A 21,545-nucleotide genomic window follows, 5' to 3' on the forward strand; every position below is an offset into this window, starting at 1 on the left:
AAACTGAAGCAATTTCTAAATTAACCCAATTAAGTGAGTTTTAAATCGTCCTACTTAGTTTATAAGGAAATTATGAAGAGGAACAAATTAAATGATTGGAAAATGATATCTATGTAGGAGCTGACGCTGTTGGCGGTTCTAGTGTTAACAGACATTTAAATTAAATATGTGTAATGGCAAATGCCATATATGATTTTCTTACCTGGAATTCTGCCTTTTTGAACAGACTTTTTGAGTCCTAGCTATATTGTCTGCAGCTCTAGGGTTAATATGAATCTAATATGATTGTCATCGGTCTAAATTCGATTTCAAATGATTAACTGTATGTAACCCAGTGTGGGTTAAATCCATTTTCATAACAACTGTCTGATTTAAATGCGGAAACTGGGCTTATTCATCAGAATTTCGTATGACTTGACTTGACTTGCTTGACCTGAGCAATGACTTGACTTGACTTGCTTGACCTGAGCAATGACTTGACTTGACTTGCTTGACTCTCACCACAGTGACTTGGGACTTGCTTGATACTTGTAGGTCAAGACTTGAGACTTGCTCATGACTTGCACATGTAGGACTTACTCCCACCTCTGGTATTAGGTTAGTTTTAAGCAATAATATTACGTTTAATTAATAAATCAACTGAAAACTAGGTAACGTTTTTTCAGTTTGGGATGAAAAAAGGAATTCTGATTCTGATATAAAACAGTAGAGTCCTGACTGCACTGGAGTGTTTTCACTTCCTCATATTTATATTCAATTTGATAGCAGACGAAGTGTGAGCAGCAGCTGAACAACCATCCAAACAAAAGCTGTCTACACTTTTTTTTTTACTCCATCAAAGCAAAACAAGGTCACCTGAAGGCGTCACAACACAGACGGATACAAAATAAACCTCACAGCTGACGACATGATTCTCTCACAGACCTTGTTTTCTACTGTCGGCATCAGATTACATTTCAAAAAGGACATCGTGCACACAGGAAACGACCCGGCTAATGAATGCAGGACAAACACACTCAGCCTATAACACACACACACACACACACACACACACACACACACACACACACACACACACACACACACACACACACACACACACACACACACACACACACACACACACACACACACACACACACACACACACACACCACACACACACACACACACACACACACACACACACACACACACAGACACACACACACACACACACACACGTCAGGAAGCAGGTCAGAAACCACCTGCTGCAGCTGACAGACCCTGCTAAATAAGATTATAATACTCATTACTATCTGGCTGCTCTCTGTCTTTTCCTGTAGAGATGATGATAAGTGAAATCTTTTTCCTGCACCGAACACAAATAAAATACAGATAAAATAGAGTAGAAAACGCTGGGAAATAACCCATTTATTTTTCTGTGATGGACTTTCACGTTTTTTGGGGGAATTTTGTATTCTGGGTTGATTCTCAGCAGGGGTTTCCTTTCTCTTGATGCGAGAGAGAGAGAGAGAGAGAGAGAGAGAGAGAGAGAGCGAGCGAGCGAGCGAGCGAGCGAGAGAGAGAGAGAGAGAGAGAGAGAGAGAGAGAGAGAGAGAGAGAGAGAGAGAGAAACTGATTCCGCAATCATTCTGCATGTTTTAGACACTTTTATTGCACAGATACGCCTTTAAAACAGTGGTTCAGATGCTGGGATTAGATCTGGAGAAACGTAGCTATACAGTACATGGTTTGGACAATAAGTTTGACAAAACCTGGTCACTATTTATTACCGTTAATAGAAGTCTCTTTCTCACCTGATTCACTGCATCATTTACTGTGTGTGTGTGTGTGTGTGTGTGTGTGTGTGTGTGTGTGTGTGTGTGTGTGTGTGTGTGTGTGTGTGTGTGTGTGTCATCTCACCGTTGACGCAGACTTCATACGTTGAACACAGCTCGTTCTCAAACAGGCAACCTGTTACAGAAAAACAGGAAAACGACAAACTGTTAGCAGGTTGGCACGTCACCATTTTAAACAATTAAAGCCAATTTCCATCTTAAAATAAATAATATAAATACAGTAGTAATCGAGAGTTAGCCTAAGAGTTAGCAGTAAATGAATCCAGGTGTGTTAAAGTTGACTTTTAGTAAACGCAAAGCAATCGTCCCCTTTCTGTAGACTATCCAAAAGTAGTGAGGACTTTTTGTTGACTATTTTTACATGAGAACAACAAACCAGATTCATGTCATCTCCATAATATCTCGGTGACATTTGAGAACATCTTGAAAAAAGGACAATGGAAAGTCCATTAAAGCTTGCATTTATCCAGAGTTTACACTGGGTTCAGAGGGAAGCTTTAAATGTGAGTCAGCAATATTTTATCCTGTTCCACTTACAGGAGATCTGGCAGCGTATATCACTTCTTCACACACATATTTCTACACACAGTTAAAGGACGTTTCTGCGCCTGTAGCTTTAGAGAATGTGTTTGTCCTTTTTACAGGTATTTATAGCATATAGACCAGGGATGGGCAAATGGCGGCCCCCACCTCCTCTTTTTGCGGCCCTCAGATTAATTTATAGACAACGTAATTAATAAAACTTGTAGTACTGATGCCGTCCACTAGACTCCTAGTTACGTTGCGAGCTGCGTACATGATTTCGTTCGGCAGCCAAATACCGCAAAATAATCTGTGACGCGTGTGTGTGTATTGTGTTTGTTTCCCGGGGAAACACTCACAAGAAACACCGGCTGTTGTTATGCCTGCTGTGACGTTAAGTTGCCGCCTGTAATTATGCCTTTACAAGCTTAAAAGTTGTATTTATCATCTGAATTTGGCGAAACAAGTTTAATATTCTAAAAACCAAGACTTTGTTTATTTGAAATCAGATGAAAACAAACCGTCACGGACCCTGCCGTGTGATCTATGATTACTATACGCCTTACATTCATAATTTCAGTGGGAGGGGAGGAACAGCAGAGTGTCTTAGCTAGGTTCAAGTTAGACAACTACAATTACATACAATACATGCAATTTGTGTGTGTGTGTGTTCCAAGTGAATCTGCGGCCCCCTGGTGGCCAGTACATACATGAAATGTTCTTTCCTGGCTGCTACACAAAAGCTCCGGTGCTAAAAACTGATGCTGTTTGATTGTGGCAGCAGATAAAGGACTCTGAGGTTAGTTTGAGTTTTACACATTGATCTTAATCTCCTACTACCATCCTTTATATAGCTTTTAAAATAACTACTACATCTTCTAGCCTACAGATACTAAAACTCTGATCAGACTGAGCAGTTTTTAGCAGCTCGGGGCGGCTTGAAGCTTGTTGCTCCTAATGGTTGGTAAGCATTTGACGTTTTGTGCACGAGCGCCTTGCATGCCTCTAGGTTTAAAAAAATAATTAAAATCAAAGCAGAAAAGTGCCGGACTTTATTTGTGTTTTTTCCTATCGTCCACTTGGATGAATTGAGAGGTCTTTTTTATTTATTTAATAAGGCTTTAACCAAAAAGGCAGTATGTTTAATATAATACGCAATATGCACTTTATGTTTTGCAACCTCTCTGATCATGGCTAACTGTTTAAACTCATCCAATTCTACGTCTAAATCTACTACAACTACAACTGCTGATATAATAACACAACATACAATTAGTTACCTACTTTCATATTACATATTTACAGTAATCTACTTCTATCATTTCCACTCAAACCACTACTATCTATAGAGGCCAGATACTTCTACTGGCACTACTACTTCTACTTCAGCCTTTACTTCAATTACCACTGAATGAAGCCCAGTGATCGTTGAATCTGGAGGACAACCTTTCTCAATTCTCTCTCCAGCTACTGATGCTGATAATGGATGTTTTGGTTAACCAACTATTTTGATACGATCTTCAACAGCCAATCATTTAGCTGCTATCATACTTCCAATCTGTTCTCGTCTCTGCCGCCGTCGGCTGTAATGTCAGGCAATTTGGTTACACCTTCCTTACAGCTACACCTCTACTTTAAAATATATCTAATAGCAACTCATCAAACAATATTCACATCCTGTCATCCTCTTGTCAATAAACATGCATTCACTTACAGTAGAGATGAGTCTCCTCTGATAAACCTCATACAGTTTTTTCCACCGTCATTTTATTTAAGTCAGTATTCTACTACTACTACGACTACTCTGACACACACACACACACACACACACACACACACACACACACACACACACACACACACACACACACACACACACACACACACACACACACACACACAACACACACACACACACACACACACACACACACACACACACAGACACAGACACAGACACAGACACAGACACAGACACACACACACACACAGACACAGACACAGACACAGACACACACACACACACAGACACAGACACAGACACAGACACACTCACACGCGCGCGCGAGGGAAATGCTCCGGCAAGCACCAGCTGAACCCAGCATTATGATGGGATGCTGTAACCATGGCGACACTTGCCTTGCAGGGATCAGACAGTGACAAGGACACTGGAATTGTACAATATTAAGACTGTGGCATTCACTTGATTTTCTTGGATAACTAGCTAAAAAAAGCTTTTATGTGCGCTGCTCCTCTGGCTTGGAACACCATGCAAAAAATATTGAAACTGAGCATTTTGATTCCCTTGCATCGTTTTAAAGCACGGCTGGATGAAATGTTATTGAATACCTGTAAATGTAAATAGGTTGCTAATGTATACCCCTGTAATTATGTTGTGATGTCCTTTTGTTTTCTGTTTGTTTTTATGTGTAACTAATGTACCGCAGGTCTCCCTTGAAAAAGAGATCGTTGATCTCAATGGGATTTTTTAACCTGGTTAAATAAAGGCTACAAACAAACAAACTACATAGATATTAAGTTATTTTAAATGTTTGTATTTGATATTATGTTGTGCCAACAAAGGTTAAATTGCCAAACAACTGAAAACAGAAAAGAAAAGCTCAATATTTTTGCAGAAATCTGTGTGAACGGGAAAATTAATAGAATATCCCCTCCCATCTTCAGAGCAATCTGACTATTATAATATTAGCGTTAAGAAAGCTTACTTAAATATCTGCCACAACATAAGTAACCGGATCAGAGTAACATTAAGTACAGTCCGCGGCACTGTGAGTGCAGACGTCGATGTGTCCCATTATCATTCATATCATATCACATCATAATGTATCATATATTTCCTTATCCGAGTCAGCTTCTTGAGCCGTATCTGGCCGTGCAACACTCACAGTGTCACATACTGTATGCAGAAGTATTATTTTAAGCAACACATTAAGTTGACGAAACACTCGAGTCAAATGTAATTAAAGTCAGATCGTTTCTTAGACGGGGCAGTGATTTCATAAACCTGTTAATGTACGCATTCAAACACTTTTTCTTTTACCAGCTGTATTCACCTTGCAGGTGCAGCTATGTGGCTTTTATCCTGGATAAAGTGTTTAAGTCATGGATGTTTAAAGTTTAACTTCTTCATATTTGACTAATATTATAGTTCACTTTTCATTCAGGAAGTATGACGCTGCGCTGTCAGTACGCTTGTCCATGTTAGTGATTGGTCGAATGCTCCAAATACCACCCCTTTCATGTGAACGCGCACCTAACTAGATAGGACACGGCTGGCTTGAGCGATCCACTTGATAACCCGCGTCGTAGGACCGTTTAGCGAGAGCGCGTATGTTTTGGATTGGGCCAACCGGCTAACTCCAACATATCCAAGTTAGGTTGAACCGGCTTCGTAGTACAGGCCTCTGATCTGAATATGCTTTCAAGCTTTGAGCTACATCTCCAATACCTCATGTCTTTTTTACCCAGAATGCAGTGGGTCTCTAACGAAGACAGATCAGAGTGAAGTCATTTGCTTTCAGCTCGTGTCGTGTTTCCTGTATTTTCCTTTTGTTTGTTGTTGTGGTGTAATTAAAGGCAGGATCACCCGAGGCTGTGTTTGTTTACATCTCTGTGGAAGACATGCCGTTATTACGCCAGTTTTTCTTGTTAAAAAGCAGGAACATGAGAGACAGAAAAAGCCGTTTACAAAGAGTCAGAGCTTCATTACAGCAGCTTTGGGGCCAATTTCTGCAAAACAGCACAACAACAACAACAATATAAATGCCATGAACAATACTCAGAGGCTTACAACTAAAAGGGAATCATAGCATTTAAAAACCAAATGCATATTCTAAAAATAGCGTGATAGGTCCACTTTAAAGAAACTTCACTGTGATCCAAAATGATCAAGAAATGACTATTAAGAGGATTAAATTCAAAATAAAAAGGGTTAGGGTTTCACATCCAGATAACAGCTCTTCTCCAGCCAGTAGAAAGTGGAGGATATGGAAGATGACTGTGTGCTACTTCTGGACTTCTGCTGCCACCCTGAGTTGTAAAACCCTCCTTCCTTTCGGCAGCAGAGTGTGAAATAGGTTGCAGTTTTGCGCTGGGGAGCAACAGAGAGCCGGTGAAGCAGGAGGAACTTTAGGAATTTCAATCAGCTTCCCCCTGTGAGCAGAGAGCAGCTTTAATGCCTCCTGGCAGGAACATTACAAGCTGTGCCGACAATAAAGGGAACTACATATCCCAGGATGCCATCTGTCTGTTTGCATCACACACCTGTTGTTCCTGAGGGAAAGTCCAAATGTTCCGGACGTGGTCACCTTGACATATATAGTTAAATGATTTAATTGACCTTAAAAACTTTTAGTAAACATCCATGAGGAGAATTGACTCGAAACATAAAGAATGGGTCATTCTGTAATCCTGTTATGGTCTGAAAATATTCAAAATACAGTTTATTTTCTGTTAAAATACATTAAAAAGCTTGGAAAAAGTGCACTTACATGTAAAAATGTAGTGTAATGTTTCTGATTATGTTACCTGCCTACGCACAAGGCATCGAAATGTGCATTTTTGCTAACACTGGCATTTTTACATCATGTGTTGTATAGTTATATTTATTAAGTTGAACTGTTACTATCAAATACAATTACTTAATTAGTCAAAACAGTCCTACCATGAACATGCTGAACGTTTTTGCACCAAATATCTAAAAATCTCTCAGAAAAAGCCTTAAATCTTTTTAATCTCTACATGAGATATAACCTTGTTTATATATTTAACAAACATTTTTCCTTATCAACAAGCCTTAAATGAATCTCTTGTGAGTGCTAAAGTGGATTCAAAGTGGCCGAATCAAAAGGCTAATTCATCAACAGTAGCTAGCTAGCTAAATGTAGCTCTGTGATATATTCCTAAAGTGTTATTTACTCTTAATTGATGCTGAAACGCTTTTCAATCAAGCAATATGTCTCACCTTTAAGGAGAAATGTAGGCAAATAACCGAGGAACGTAAACCACAACAGAGCAGTTAACGTTAGCTTAAAGTCGGATATACGTAGCATCCAAGCTCAGCTTCCTAAATAGTGGATCTGTGAACAAAAACTGTTGTAATCTGACCTGCAAAGTCCTCCTAAAGAATAACATGGTTATTTCAAAACTCCAGTCAATGGCATTGGAAATAACAGATACAACTAATACTGAACTGTAGGTAGTAAGCTACTTAGCCAGGCATGCTAACTTTAATGCTAACGTTTCTTTCATTCTTATTTTGTTTTGTGTTTTATTGTTTTGTAATGGATAATAAAATGCCACAACTGTCAATACTGATACACTGGCAATGGTATACTGTGTTTTTTTTTGTATATTATGTGTGTATTTGAGATAATTTACTACATGTAGCTATTTAGCATATAGCTAAGCATTAGCTCAATTAGGATTTTACAGTAGGCTACATGTGTATATTGTTGAATGAGCATCCATGTCAAATAAATGAATAACTAACTAGCGTAAATACTGCTCTTAGGTTTGATTACGCTTTGTTTGGTGGATTACAATTTGGGAGTTCAGCAAACAGTCAATCAAGTGTTATAGTGTTACATAGATATTTAGATTATTTAAAGGTGGGGTAGGTAATTTTGGAGAAACCAGCTCGAGTGCGCTAGAATTTGAAAATACACAGCCGGAAAAAATCTGCCACTTCCTTACAGAGCCCCTCCTCCAACACACACGAACGCGCACATGACCAATGAGGGCACGAGATAAGTTTGTGCACAGATGGAAGGCTGACAGGCAGGTAGGCCATCCAGTTATTTTAGCCGGGCCGGCTAAAATGATTGGTCGTGCTTTTTACAGTACTACAGCTTCCACAGATGATATTTATTTATGGATTTTTAGTCAAAGCACTTCAGATATTCATTGCTATCGGGATGTTAGGAGCATTCCATGGAATATAACAACAAGTGTATCTCGAGCCGGTTTCTCAAACTTACCTACCCCACCTTTAATGTTCCCGACTTGGTCACCTTGACATATAAAGTTAAATGATTTCATTGACCTTAAAACCCTTCAGTATACTTCCATGAAGAGTTTGAAATTGGAAATGTCAATTCAGCCATTCTGTTATCCAGTTATAGTCTGTCGAAATTCAAAATACAGTTTATTGTTCTGTTAAGATACATTAAAAAGCTTGAGTCTAGCTAAGATATTAGTTAAATTGGGATTTTACAGTAGGCTACATTCTGTCTGTTGTTGAATGAGCATCCATGTCAAAAATGAATAAGTAACTGGCGTAAATACTGCTCTTATGATTACTTAGCTTTGTTTAGCAAACAGTCAATCAAGTGTTATAGTAGTATATAGATATTTAGATTAGTTGTTGTTTGTCTCTTGTCCTCCACTCTCTATATCTTACTGTCACAACAACACGATGTCCTTCTGTGTCGTTTAAAACAAATTACTTTCATCATTTCCTTCCCCATTCAGCTCTAACCTTCTCCACCACACAATGTTATCTGTGTTTTGTTGACATCTCTGGAAAGTTGATAACAGGTCGGGGTCTCAGACTGAAGGACAAAAGCCTTCCCTTTCTTTTGTAGAGTTATTTTTATCCTTCTGAAGGCTGACTCACTTTCAGGTTTTCCCCATGGCTGATCAGAAAGGGTCTTTCCTAATTGAATGTGTATATGTGAAGTGAAAGTCCCTTGGTTTTTGAAAAAGGACGGCAATCCAATTAGTTTGGGCTCTGAGAAACGATCAGTCACGACAACAACAACGCCACCTAACAATTTAACGCCAAAGGAAGGATTTGGAGGCAAAGTCTGCATTTGATGATTTCTATTTCTCGCAGCAGAGCCGGGTGGAAATCCATTTCTCAATTAAAAGGTGTAAGAGGAAAAAAGTCCCTCCAGCGACAACAACAACCTCCTCCTTCGTCCCGTTATGTCTTTCCTCTCATGTTCCTTTCTAACACCGATTGTTCAAAACCACAGCATTGATCCATACATCTGGTGGTCTTTGTTTGCAGCGCTTTCTTTGACTGTAGCTCTCAAATCAAACGCTGCCTGCCTTCATTATGTTTCGGAGTTTAGCGTGACGACCACAGCATGTGTTGACAATCCAAGATACAGTTTTATTGAGCTACAATAAATCTCTTGTAGTTCTGTGTGGGGTTTTTTAATTACATGTTGTGGGTGTTAATTGGGTGATTATTGGCGTTTGTATGTAATTTAACTTGTGTTAAAGATAAGGCTTTTAGTGTAGCTTCATTAACATCATATCCTGACACTTTCACAAACATTTTGAACTAGAAAAGATAACGTCTATAAAGAAGTTAAGTTAGCTTCAGCTTCTACAGTAATGTGCTCCAACACAGAGACACTACATACTGATATACACCTGAACATCAGCAGGAGAGGACTCTTTAAAGTAGAGACACTACATACTGATATACACCTGAACATCAGCAGGAGAGGACTCTTTAAAGTAGAGACAATACATACTGATATACACCTGAACATCAGCAGGAGAGGACTCTTTAAAGTAGAGACACGACATACTGATATACACCTGAACATCAGCAGGAGAGGACTCTTTAAAATAGAGACACTACGTACTGATATACACCTGAACATCAGCAGGAGAGGACTCTTTAAAATAGAGTCACTACATACTGATATACACCTGAACAACAGCAGGAGAGGACTCTTTAAAGTAGAGACACTACATACTGATATACACCTGAACATCAGCAGGAGAGGACTCTTTAAAGTAGAGACACTACATACTGATATACACCTGGACATCAGCAGGAGAGGATTCTTTAAAGTAGAGACACTACATACTGATATACACCTGAACATCAGCAGGAGAGGACTCTTTAAAGTAGAGACACTACATACTGATATACACCTGAACATCAGCAGGAGAGGACTCTTTAAAGTAGAGACACTACATACTGATATACACCTGAACATCAGCAGGAGAGGACTCTTTAAAGTAGAGACACTACATACTGATATACACCTGGACATCAGCAGGAGAGGATTCTTTAAAGTAGAGACACTACATACTGATATACACCTGAACATCAGCAGGAGAGGACTCTTTAAAGTAGATACACTACATACTGATATACACCTGAACATCAGCAGGAGAGGACTCTTTAAAGTAGAGACAATACATACTGATATACACCTGAACATCAGCAGGAGAGGACTCTTTAAAGTAGAGACAATACATACTGATATACACCTGAACATCAGCAGGAGAGGACTCTTTAAAGTAGAGACACTACATACTGATATACACCTGAACATCAGCAGGAGAGGACTCTTTAAAGTAGAGACAATACATACTGATATACACCTGAACATCAGCAGGAGAGGACTCTTTAAAGTAGAGACACTACATACTGATATACACCTGAACATCAACAGGAGAGGACTCTTTAAAGTAGAGACACTACATACTGATATACACCTGAACATCAGCAGGAGAGGACTCTTTAAAGCAGAGACACTACATACTGATATACACCTGAACATCAGCAGGAGAGGACTCTTTAAAATAGAGACACTACATACTGATATACTTGATATCTTCACAGCAAAATCTATGCAAAGGGAGGTTTTTGATTGATTTGCATATTTTTCCCAGTTGTTTTATTATTTTAATCTTATTAAAATGTTTATTTTAAATATTCTGTTGCTTTTTTATTTATATTATTCATTTTGTATATTTTTTTAAATGACAATTGTTCACACATTTTCTGCACTTTTCAAATGAAATGTGTTTTTTTCATATCCATGTCCTGTGCACCTCAGTTCCCACCAATCAGCAGGTGTCAAATGTTAATGACTGTTTCCATGGCTACGGTCACACAGCGGTGACCTTCCCCCGCTCGGGTTAATGATTCAGAGACCTGACCAATCAGAGAGTCAGATCCCAGCAACCTGTCCCTCAGAGAGGTGCACGGTGAAAGGTGCAATAAACACAAATCAGTGTGAGCTGACGGGAACAAAAGAGACACCTGTGACTTTATCATTTTGTTCATTTCTATCAAATGTTGTCCTTCTGGTTTCACTATTTTTAAAGCATACAGCATAACTAATCACCAAATCTATGTTTCACCTTTTTAAAGCAACTCTATTCCTACTTATTACCACAAGTTTGACTCTACTTTTTGAAAATGTATGATCAATAGACCTCATCTACACAAAATCCAACCTAATTTCTGAGTTAAACATTTACTACATTGCCCCCAGAATACCAGATGCAGTACATTTGAATACAACCCAAACCCTAATGTAAGTGATCATGTGTTCTCTTGGGAAAACGTTGCAGTACAAGCAGCCATAAAAACAAACCTTTATCCCAACATAAAAACATGTACAAAGTTAAAGTAAGAACCTTTAAAAACTAAAACTGTAAATCTTGACGAGGATATCTGTCTAATATCTATTCAGAATATGCCTTTACACTCGATATAAGGCCTGATAACTTAAGAAGTGACGATGCAGTGAGATATAAGGTCTTGTTTTTAGACATCTTGTTAAGTCAAAGACTCTTAAAAACATATTTTGTCGTATCTCAGATGATTTTACATTTCTATTGGAAAAACACCGACTAATGAATCATCAGAAAGCAGAACACTATTGAGTATTACTGGCTTACTTCTTAACACAACATCTCCTGATCCTGGTCAAATGAAGCTCAGCGCAAGACTGGGTACATATATACATTCACTCCGCAGCTGCTTATAATCAGCTCATCACGGGCGTCTCTTTAAACTATTACATTTCACCTCAATCTCCAGCAGCCAATCACTGTGCTGCAGCCAAACTTTAAAATGGTTCTCCTCTCTCCTGCTGTCAGCGTGATTTCAGGTGTTCATGCTGCCGCCCGCCTCCTCCCCATCCACCTCCTTTCATCTTATCCAGTGCCAGGAGAGCCAATCCAAAGACCTCATCACACCTCCTCTTCATCCCATCTCCTCATCAAATCCAGATCTTCAGCATCATCACCAGTGTCTAGACCCTGGGGGGGTTCCCTATATGCTCACAGCTGCATTTCCCCCTTTAGATATAGGATTTCAGGATCGGGGTCTAATCGCCAAAGACTTAACATTTATCATATGGCATGTGTCAATAAATGTTCTTTAAACCAAATGAAGTCTCTCCTGATTGAAATACAGTTCAAAATAAGTTTTCCCAGCTAATTACAAGATGTTATTTATATAAATATCCCACCTTATTTCAGGAAATCTTACCAAGCAAATGTTCACTTATTCTACTGGCAGATTTGTTTGACTTATTCCAAGCGAGAACACCTTGTTTTCATTATTAGTTACTTGTTTTTGGAGCAGCATTTTTTCCAGTCAGGGAACCAAGAAAAAAAGTTTCTTTCTATTTCCCTTTTTTTGGTGATTTCCTGCCGATTCAGGGTTAAATAAAACATCTTGCAATTTAGACTTGTTGTAATTGAAATGTTACAGTATGTCCACAGTAGAGGACTTGAGGACCATTTTAGTGTGAAGAGACATTCACTAAAAAAATAGTTTTCTGCGTAGCTGCTTTCAAAATAAAGTCTGACTGGTTTCGGTTCTGATCAGAAGTTTCAAAATAAACCTGTTATTGACCACAGATGCCCAAACTATGCTGCAACTCAACAACAACAACAACAACAACACACTAAGATGTCTGTATCATTTAATCACGTATCACAACAATTTATAGGAAAATACTATGATAATAATATAAAGGTATTGTATTGTTGTTTTCTGCTCAGCTCAGAGTCTGCCATACTCTCTGTATGTTTGTTATGTAATATGAACACACACGCACACACACACACACACACACACACACACACACACACACACACACACACACACACACACACACACACACACACACACACACACACACACACACACACACACACACACACACACACACACACACACACACACACACACCAACACAGCTTCATCCTCCTCCTCTTCCTCTCACCCTCTTCTGCAACAGTCATGTCACAGACTGCATCTCAGATCAGCGGGGAATATTACATTTCAGCTATTTATAAACTCTGTGCATGAGAGATAATAAACACACACACACACACACACACACAGGCAGAAACACACACTAACACACTTTACATTTCCGATCAATAGCTGCTTCTGTTCTGAGCATATAACTGGATATTGGAGTGTGTGTGTGTGTGTGTGTGTGTGTGTGTGTGTGTGTGTGTGTGTGTGTGTGTGTGTGTGTGTGTGTGTGTGTGTGTGTAAGATCATTTTTCATTTCTTTGCATTAATGTCATCACTCATCACAGTGTTTCCTGTTGTTGTTTACAAGCTTGTGTACACAACTACAATTATTTGTATTTTATTTCATAGTTGGTACTGTTCCTAATGTTTTCATAAACTGACTCCCAATCATTTGTATTTTATTTAATCTTATGTATTGATTTATTTATATACATTTTCACATAATTATTATAATTATTACTTATTAAAGTACTTCTATATTTGATGTACATTTAATTTGGATATTTATGATTCATTTATATACACTGTATTGTATATTTTCTGGTACTGTCATTTTGTAATTCATGAATTAACTTAGTATAATATTCTTTTTGATTTTACCTATAACATTATTTATACATGTATCTATTTTAATTTGTATATTTTCTGGTACAGTGTAAATGTTATTTGTCATTCTTAATAATAAAAACATATATAAGATGTATTTTATTAATGTGTATATAGTTTTTATTCCTAATTGATTATTTCAATTATTTAATGTATGTAAATCTTCAAATAAATAAATGTTATTTTTAATTCATATATCGTATTTATAGGCCTAAAACATAATTGTATACACATTTTCTGCATTGTATTACCTATATTTTTCTGCATCAAATATTTGTATCTTTACTAAGATATTATTAATTATTATTGTATTCTTTTTTTTCTGATATAATAAATCCACATTTTCCTGTATCAGCCTCGTCCTGCACTTCACATGTTGACAGGGTCTCCTTTGCACGCAGCAGCCCCTTAAATCCTGCTCCTGGTTTATTTCCCTAATATTCCTGTGTTATTTCGCTGATATTCCTGTCTTATTCCTGGTTTATTTGCACAGTTTATTCCAGCAGAAATCCCAGGATCACCGTGTTTGTTTTTCCAGGTGAAGCTACAAATATTGACACAGAGCAGAAACAGAAATGGTCTCCTCGGGTCGTTGTTTTCTGCAGAAATGGCTTCGAGGAAGGGGATAGAAACACTAACAAAAACGCAGCTAATTATTAAACATAATTCTCCTTTAATCCACTCACCGATTCTCCTGTCAGCAGCAGTGGAGAAGCAGCTCAAGGAAACGAGGAAGAGGAGGCGGAGGAAGGAAAAAGGCTCCATGTCTCCTCTGGGTTTTTTTATTCTCTCAAGGTGTTTAAAGGGCCATTTTATTTTCTCTCTCCTCCACCGAGGTTTGGTTGGTTTCCCGGCCGCCTCAGAGTGTCTGCTCGGCGGATAGAGGAGCAGAGGAGAGCCGGGGATGGATGGATGTTGGAGGAGAGGAGAGAGGAGGCAGGGCGTTTCTGCTTCAGGAGAATCAGACCCAACTGCGTCAAGGCAGGTTTGGTTGGATAAGGTACTTCCGGGGAAGGTTTTCAAAATAAAAGTCTGGAAAATTGGGTTGTTGCATTTTCCAAAATAAAAATAAAATAAAATAAGATAGACAAGATGGACCTTTATTAATCCCCGTGGGGAAATTCAGTAGTTTAACAGCAACAGGGTAAGAAGAATGAAAAACAGCAGATTCACACAGATTAATACAATCAAAGATAACAATTAAAAATGATAAAATAACTATAAAATAATAAATGAATTAAAATGAACATAGATATATTTACATGTGTGTGTGAAAACAGTGATTACTGATGAATCACACGAATAAATGCACTGTTTAAGGAAAGATGAGTCATCTCACATCTTGAAAATAGAAACACAATTGATTACAAACTCAACCTGTTAGCTTTTCTTTTTTATGACTTTTCTTTTAATGTGTTTTATTTCCTTCTTCAAACTTTCATTTATGCATTCAACACATTGAGACTTAGTAACACATTGAAGACATTTAGAATAAAATATCTACAATGAAAGAAGCTCTGGTGCTTTCTCTCTCTCATGCTTTACAAGAGAAACAACAATATACAGATAAATCAATAACGATAATCAACAAATATTTAGAGCAAAGTTTACATTTCCATGCAGAGAAATATGAGTTGAGGTTAACAGAAATCCTCCTGAGCAGTGACAGCCTCCATGGCTAAACAGACACAGGAAGGAGCGCCGCCTAAAGAAACTCCAACATCTACAGAACAACTCATGAGAAGAGGTTAAAGCACATCCCATAATGTTTGATTGACAGCTGATCTCTGTGCAGTGAAGACATGAACAATCAGCTCTCAGCAACAATGATGGACACACAATGAGTTTAAGAAGTAGAAGAGTTCCTCAAATGACTTCAGGCTATTTCAGTTTACAAAACTCAGCTGTGTCTCCATGACCATCAAGATAAACTCCAGCATGTAGCGGCTGAGTGAATGTGGTCTGGACTCTGTGGAGGAGAGTCATGGTTTCAGAGACGCTGTAGAAGGACAGAATACCTGCTCTGTGATCCAGGTACACTCCTACTCTGGAGGACTGAGGACCTGAGACGGGAGTGAGGATACTGTTGTAACTAAATGAATATCTGTTTTGGTCACACTCTAAGGACAAGGATTTGTCATTGTATCCAAATACACGTTCAAGCCCACTCCCTGCTCTGCTGATATTCTTGTATGCGACTGCTACATGAACTTTTACCCCTCTCCACTCCACCTCCCAGTAACAACGTCCAGTCAGACTCTCTCTACTCAGGACCTGAGAATATACAGTGAATCTGTCTGGGTGACTAGAATAAGACTGATGTTGTTTCATGAATGTTGCTTTTCTGCTCCCCTCAGATAATAACAGCTCTGTGTATGTTGTGTTTGGATCCAGTGTGATTCCCTGTGAATATTGTAAGAACCCAGCTCTGGTGGTGGGCTCTGCAGCTGACACCGTGTCGTGGCCTTTATGTTCCTCCACAGAGCAGAGATAACAGATACACTGCTGATCAGTGCGGCAGAACATCATCACCTCGTCGTGACGAGAGCAGATGTTCTCCTGGAGCTTCTTGGAGGGCTCCACCAGCTTGTGTTTTTTAAAGGCAGGCAATTCATAATGAGGCTGGAGGTGTTTGTCACAATAAGAGATCAAACACTGCAGACAGGACTTACAGGCTCTGAGTTTTCTCCCAGTGCAGACATCACAGGCCACATCTTCAGCTCCAGCATAGCAGTGATCAGCAGGAGCAGCTTGGAGTCCAGTCTTCTTCAGCACCTCCATTAAATCTGCTAACATGGTGCTTTTCAGCAGGACAGGCCTCGGTTTGAAGATCTTTCTACACTGAGGGCAGCTGTGGCTTAGCTCTCCATCCCAGTGGTGTTTGATACAGTCCATGCAGTAGCTGTGTCCACAGGGAATAGTGACCGGATCCTTCAGTAGATCCAGACAGATCGAACAAGAGAAGGTGTCCCGGTCCAGCTGAACTCCTCCATGTGCCATCTCACCTCTCAGTGATAGTTACGGACTGCAGACAGAAGGTAAAATATCCACTTTCTCTGAACAGAAACAATCTCTGACGGACGACAAATCTTCTCTCCTCCTGCTGCTTTTGCTCACTCAATGCAGAGAATGAGGAAACAGCTTTCTCATTTAACCTGTTACTCGTTGCAACCTGAGAAGGGGAGGTGTTAGAAATTACACCTACAAGCTTTGTCATAGCAGCTGATACCCCCTCTGTGACTGTATGCAAAACCATCTCACCCTAAAATAGCATCTGTTAATCACACATACATTTAAGATTCACTCAGAGAGATGATCTAATCAGAGAAACTAAGACAATGAGAAAGAGCTTTGGCAAATCGCCAACATTCCATTTCCACTATAAAAGAACAATGGAGACAAAATCATTTGCTGACATATTGTGAGCTTGCAGATCAGCTATTTTCGCTACTTTTGCACGAGACAACATTTGTCAAACAAAAAAAACATGTTTAAATATAGAGATAAAACATTTCTCTTCCCGGCAGAAACTATATACAGACACAAACATAACAAGGTAAATAAATAAATGAAGTAAATTAAATAAGTAAATAAAATCACGTAAAGTAATAAAAATAAATGAATTAACAGGACTAGTAGGTACAGTGTAAACGTGTGTCAATGTTTTGACACAATTAAAGTGTGTGCCTACTGTGTTTTACAATCATGTTTTGTGTCATTCATATTTTTAGAGAGCAGCTGTCAACTTGTTTGACACAATCACATCACTAAAAGGCTACTTCTCTCTCTGTGTACTTTTAGGCCTAAGCTGCAATTGATGTCCTCAAAATTTGACATTTGAGGATTCATGTCCATCAATTTCATATACTGCCTGTTGGATAAACTCCCAGGTAGGGAGACACTGCTTTGTGTAATTGATGTCAAACACAAAGAAAGCCTTAAAACAAAGATCTACTGCACCCAGCAAAGTGTCCGTTTCAATGGCGTTGTCTGACACAATGCTGAAGGTCTGGCATGTTGTCATGTCATCACCAAGACACAAGATGTGCGGGAAGGGTTGAGTTCTCTCTGCTGTCTGTAGGTACTGTACCATGTTGGTCCCCACCTGTTAATTACACAACAGTTACTTGCAATATAACCTGCCATTTAAGTTAAGCATGTTGTTTTTATTATCTTTTTTATGGAAGTATGAAAATGCTAGTATATAAACACAGAAACACCCACCATTATTGAAGTAGAAAAACAAAAGTAAAACTTACTGGTTGGATATTAATGAAGGACTTGCGGGACTCCTCTATGGTGGGTCTGTGGACTTTTCCTCCAATCTTGTAGACCGATGGAGGAAGCAGAGTCGGCAGGACTTTCAAAGCTCGGTCTACGCAATATAAGAATAATACATATTAACATCAACATTTAAATAGTATATAAAGATTGATATTTCTGAAGCAATATTGACTTTTCTGCCCTGGTGTTGAATGGTAAAAACAAGGCGTGAATTGTATAGCCTATTATAATCACAGGAAGTGTTGTGACATCTTATCAGAATCTGAATCTTTGTCACATCACAGGTTTACAGGTGTAAAACAGTGGGTGAAATTTGTTTTTGTGCAAGCTCCATCGTTTTGATTGTTTCCAGAAAGAGAAAGAAAAGGAAGGGGGGGAGCAGGAATCAAAGAAAGACAACAAGGTATCTAATGAAGTGGTTCACAAACTTGTTCATGTATTTATGTATTTGTCCAAAGACTCCCATCCGAAAACATGTTGTGCAAGGGATCCCATACAAGATGATTGTTAAAATATTAAAAAAATTGCAGATCTACAAGCTCACAATGAGTCTCATTGGGACGCAATGCAAGCTTGTAGATCTGCTATTTTCAAAGAACCGGTGTGTGTGTGTTACATACAGGGTTCTTACACCTTTTCCAAAGTCAAATTCAAGCACTTTTCCAGCATTTTCAAGGTGCATTTTCAAGCTTTTCAAGCATCTTACAGCTGTTGTAAATTACATATTTATATACACATACTTATACTCAAATGATTATTTCCCTACCTCACATTAAATCAGATGTTCTTTATGCTATAAACAACCAAATGTGTGTTTCATAATAGCATTCTACATGAGGATGAACAATTAAAAATGTTAGAAAAGAAAACTAAGTTTAATATTTCAAAATGTGTGACCCATCTGTACGTAGACTGGGCATCCCATATAACCTGGCTGAGCCAATATAAAACAATCAGCCAAATAACTTTTCAATACATTATTGATTACTATTTTTGAGGTACTTTTAGGTTGGCAGTAAACACAAGTCAGAGGTAAATGGTGTACTTTGACTCCACTACATGTATTTAATACCTTTAGTTACTTTACAGATGTGGATGAATGATGTGAAATATAATCAAGTGTTAAATCAGACTTTAGTTCCACCTGGAGTAAATTCACAAGCTACTCTGTAGTATACAAAGTCATTCAAACTAGCTGCACCTTTGATAACACTTTGATGATCAATCATTATAAAACATATCATATACAATTATTAGGGATGCTCCGATCGCCAATTTTGGAGCCGATCGCCGGAATCAGTATCGGCCGATACCGATAGCGCTCTCTTTTCCTCTCTCCCCCTCTCTCTCTCTCCTGACAGCCCGTCAGTATCTCCTGCAGCTCACTGATCCAGTAATGAGCGACCCGACAGTGAAGAATAAATATATGTATAACTAGTTTAGCTTGTTCCAGAGGTAGATAAAATAGCTAAGTGTGTTAGGTCTAACTCTTAATGTGTGTTCTGCTCCGCTCACCGGTCCGTCACAGCGGGTGGAGCTGCAGGATTTCTGCTTCACACACACGTTGCATACCGCTATTTTATTGTCATTTTCGGACACTTAAAATACTGCCAGACTAGGGAAGCCATATTGGCGAGCTTGTTTTGCCGCGCACAGAGAAAAGTGTCATGTATTTTACATGCAACGATAGCCTAATCTAAAATGCTATACTATGGCGTACCTTTCGTGTGGTGTGTGGCTCGTCAGCGCAGACTCTCGCATCGTTATTGTTGCACACTTTGCAGGAGGCTACTCTTGGGCTTCGCTTGACCCTCGTCTTAGCCATGGCTTGTATTTGTCTTCTGCTAGCCAACGCTCGTTGAAAACGGCAACCTCCTGGCATACTGTCATCTATCACTCTCATCAGAATGCCCAGGTCACACACGTAACAAAAACACTTGCCGGTCACGCGCATTGCGCGGGAAGGTCGGAGCGGAGCTGTTTTATGTAAAAGCGAAGCAATTAAGCGCGCTCCGACTTCTTTATTTTCTTTTAATCTAAAAAGCGAAGTAAAGCATTTACAATTTCAAGCACTTTATCCCAAATTCAAGCACCATTCCCAAAATTCAAGCACTTTTCAAACCTTGAAAACACCTCGTACAATTTCAAGCATTTTCAAGGATTTCCAGCACCCGTACGCACCCTGTGATATACACCTGAACATCAGCAGGAGAGGACTCTTTAAAGTAGAAACACTACATACTGATATACACCCGAACATCAGAAGGAGAGGACTCTTTAAAGTACAGACACTACATACTGATATACACCGGAACATCAGCAGGAGAGGACTCTTTAAAGTAGAAACACTACATACTGATATTGTGGTGGCTCTACTCTTCAGCCACCTCCCTTGTGAGTGTGTGTTCCCTTTCCCTGTCTGTGTGGGCGTGGTGGCTGTCACTCCTGGCTCCCGGCTCAATCTCCACCTGCTGCAATCAGCTTACACACCTGATTCCCATTCAGCCATTTACTAATGGTATATCAGCGGAGGCTCCACAACATGTCAGCGCCAGATCGTTGTTTAAACCCCAGTGGTAACTCTCAGCCTTCTTAGCCGATTTAAGCTATTTCTCTGTACATGGAATACGTTTCTCACCTGTTTCTCTTATGCTCCAGGATCACTCTCCAGCCGCCTAGTTACCATCACCTGCAGCCACCAGTCATCATTCCAACCGGATTACTCTCCACGCTCCTCCACCTCACAATAAACCTTTTTCCAACACTCTGCCGTGTCCTGCGTTTGGGTCCTATCGGATATCGTAACAGAACGATCTGGCCAGTATGGACTCAGCGGACACAGGCCACCAGTCCAAGACTACGGACGAACTCAGCCAAGCCCTGGCCAATCAAGGTGCTCTTCTGGGGCATCACGACGTGGTTCTCCGTGAGGTTGTGGAGACTCTCCGGAACCTCTCCGCTAACGTGCAAAGGATCGGCACACAAGTGGAACTGCTCACCTCACAGTTTTCTCCCCCGCAGCCCGCTGCACAGCCGACAGCTCCTCCCCCCGCTCCTGCCGCACCTCTCCCTCAGCTACGAGAGGCTGTTATTCCTACACCGGAGCGATACGCTGGAGATTTGGGTATTTGTAGAGCCTTTTTGTTCCAGTGTTCGTTAGTTTTTGAGCAGCAGCCTAGTACTTATCATACAGACGGGGCTAGGGTAGCATATGTCATGAGTCTGTTGAGGGG

General features: G+C 39.5%; 1 protein-coding gene across 1 annotated transcript in view; it reads right to left on the reverse strand.

Moving 5' to 3' along the window:
• Window positions 1-14,986, reverse strand: part of slco5a1b (solute carrier organic anion transporter family member 5A1b) — a 43,386-nt gene extending 28,400 nt beyond the window's left edge. The window contains exons 1-2 of the mRNA XM_034132098.1: window positions 14,715-14,986; window positions 1,906-1,956 (exon numbers count right to left, since the gene is read on the reverse strand). Coding sequence (XP_033987989.1) covers window positions 1,906-1,956; window positions 14,715-14,793 — 130 coding nt within the window. The 5' untranslated portion in view covers window positions 14,794-14,986. The remainder of the gene's footprint in view (window positions 1-1,905; window positions 1,957-14,714) is intronic.
• Window positions 14,987-21,545: the final 6,559 nt, after the last annotated feature.

The sequence above is a fragment of the Trematomus bernacchii genome, unplaced genomic scaffold (assembly GCF_902827165.1).
Source record: "Trematomus bernacchii unplaced genomic scaffold, fTreBer1.1, whole genome shotgun sequence".
Classification (NCBI taxonomy): Eukaryota; Metazoa; Chordata; class Actinopteri; order Perciformes; family Nototheniidae; genus Trematomus; species Trematomus bernacchii.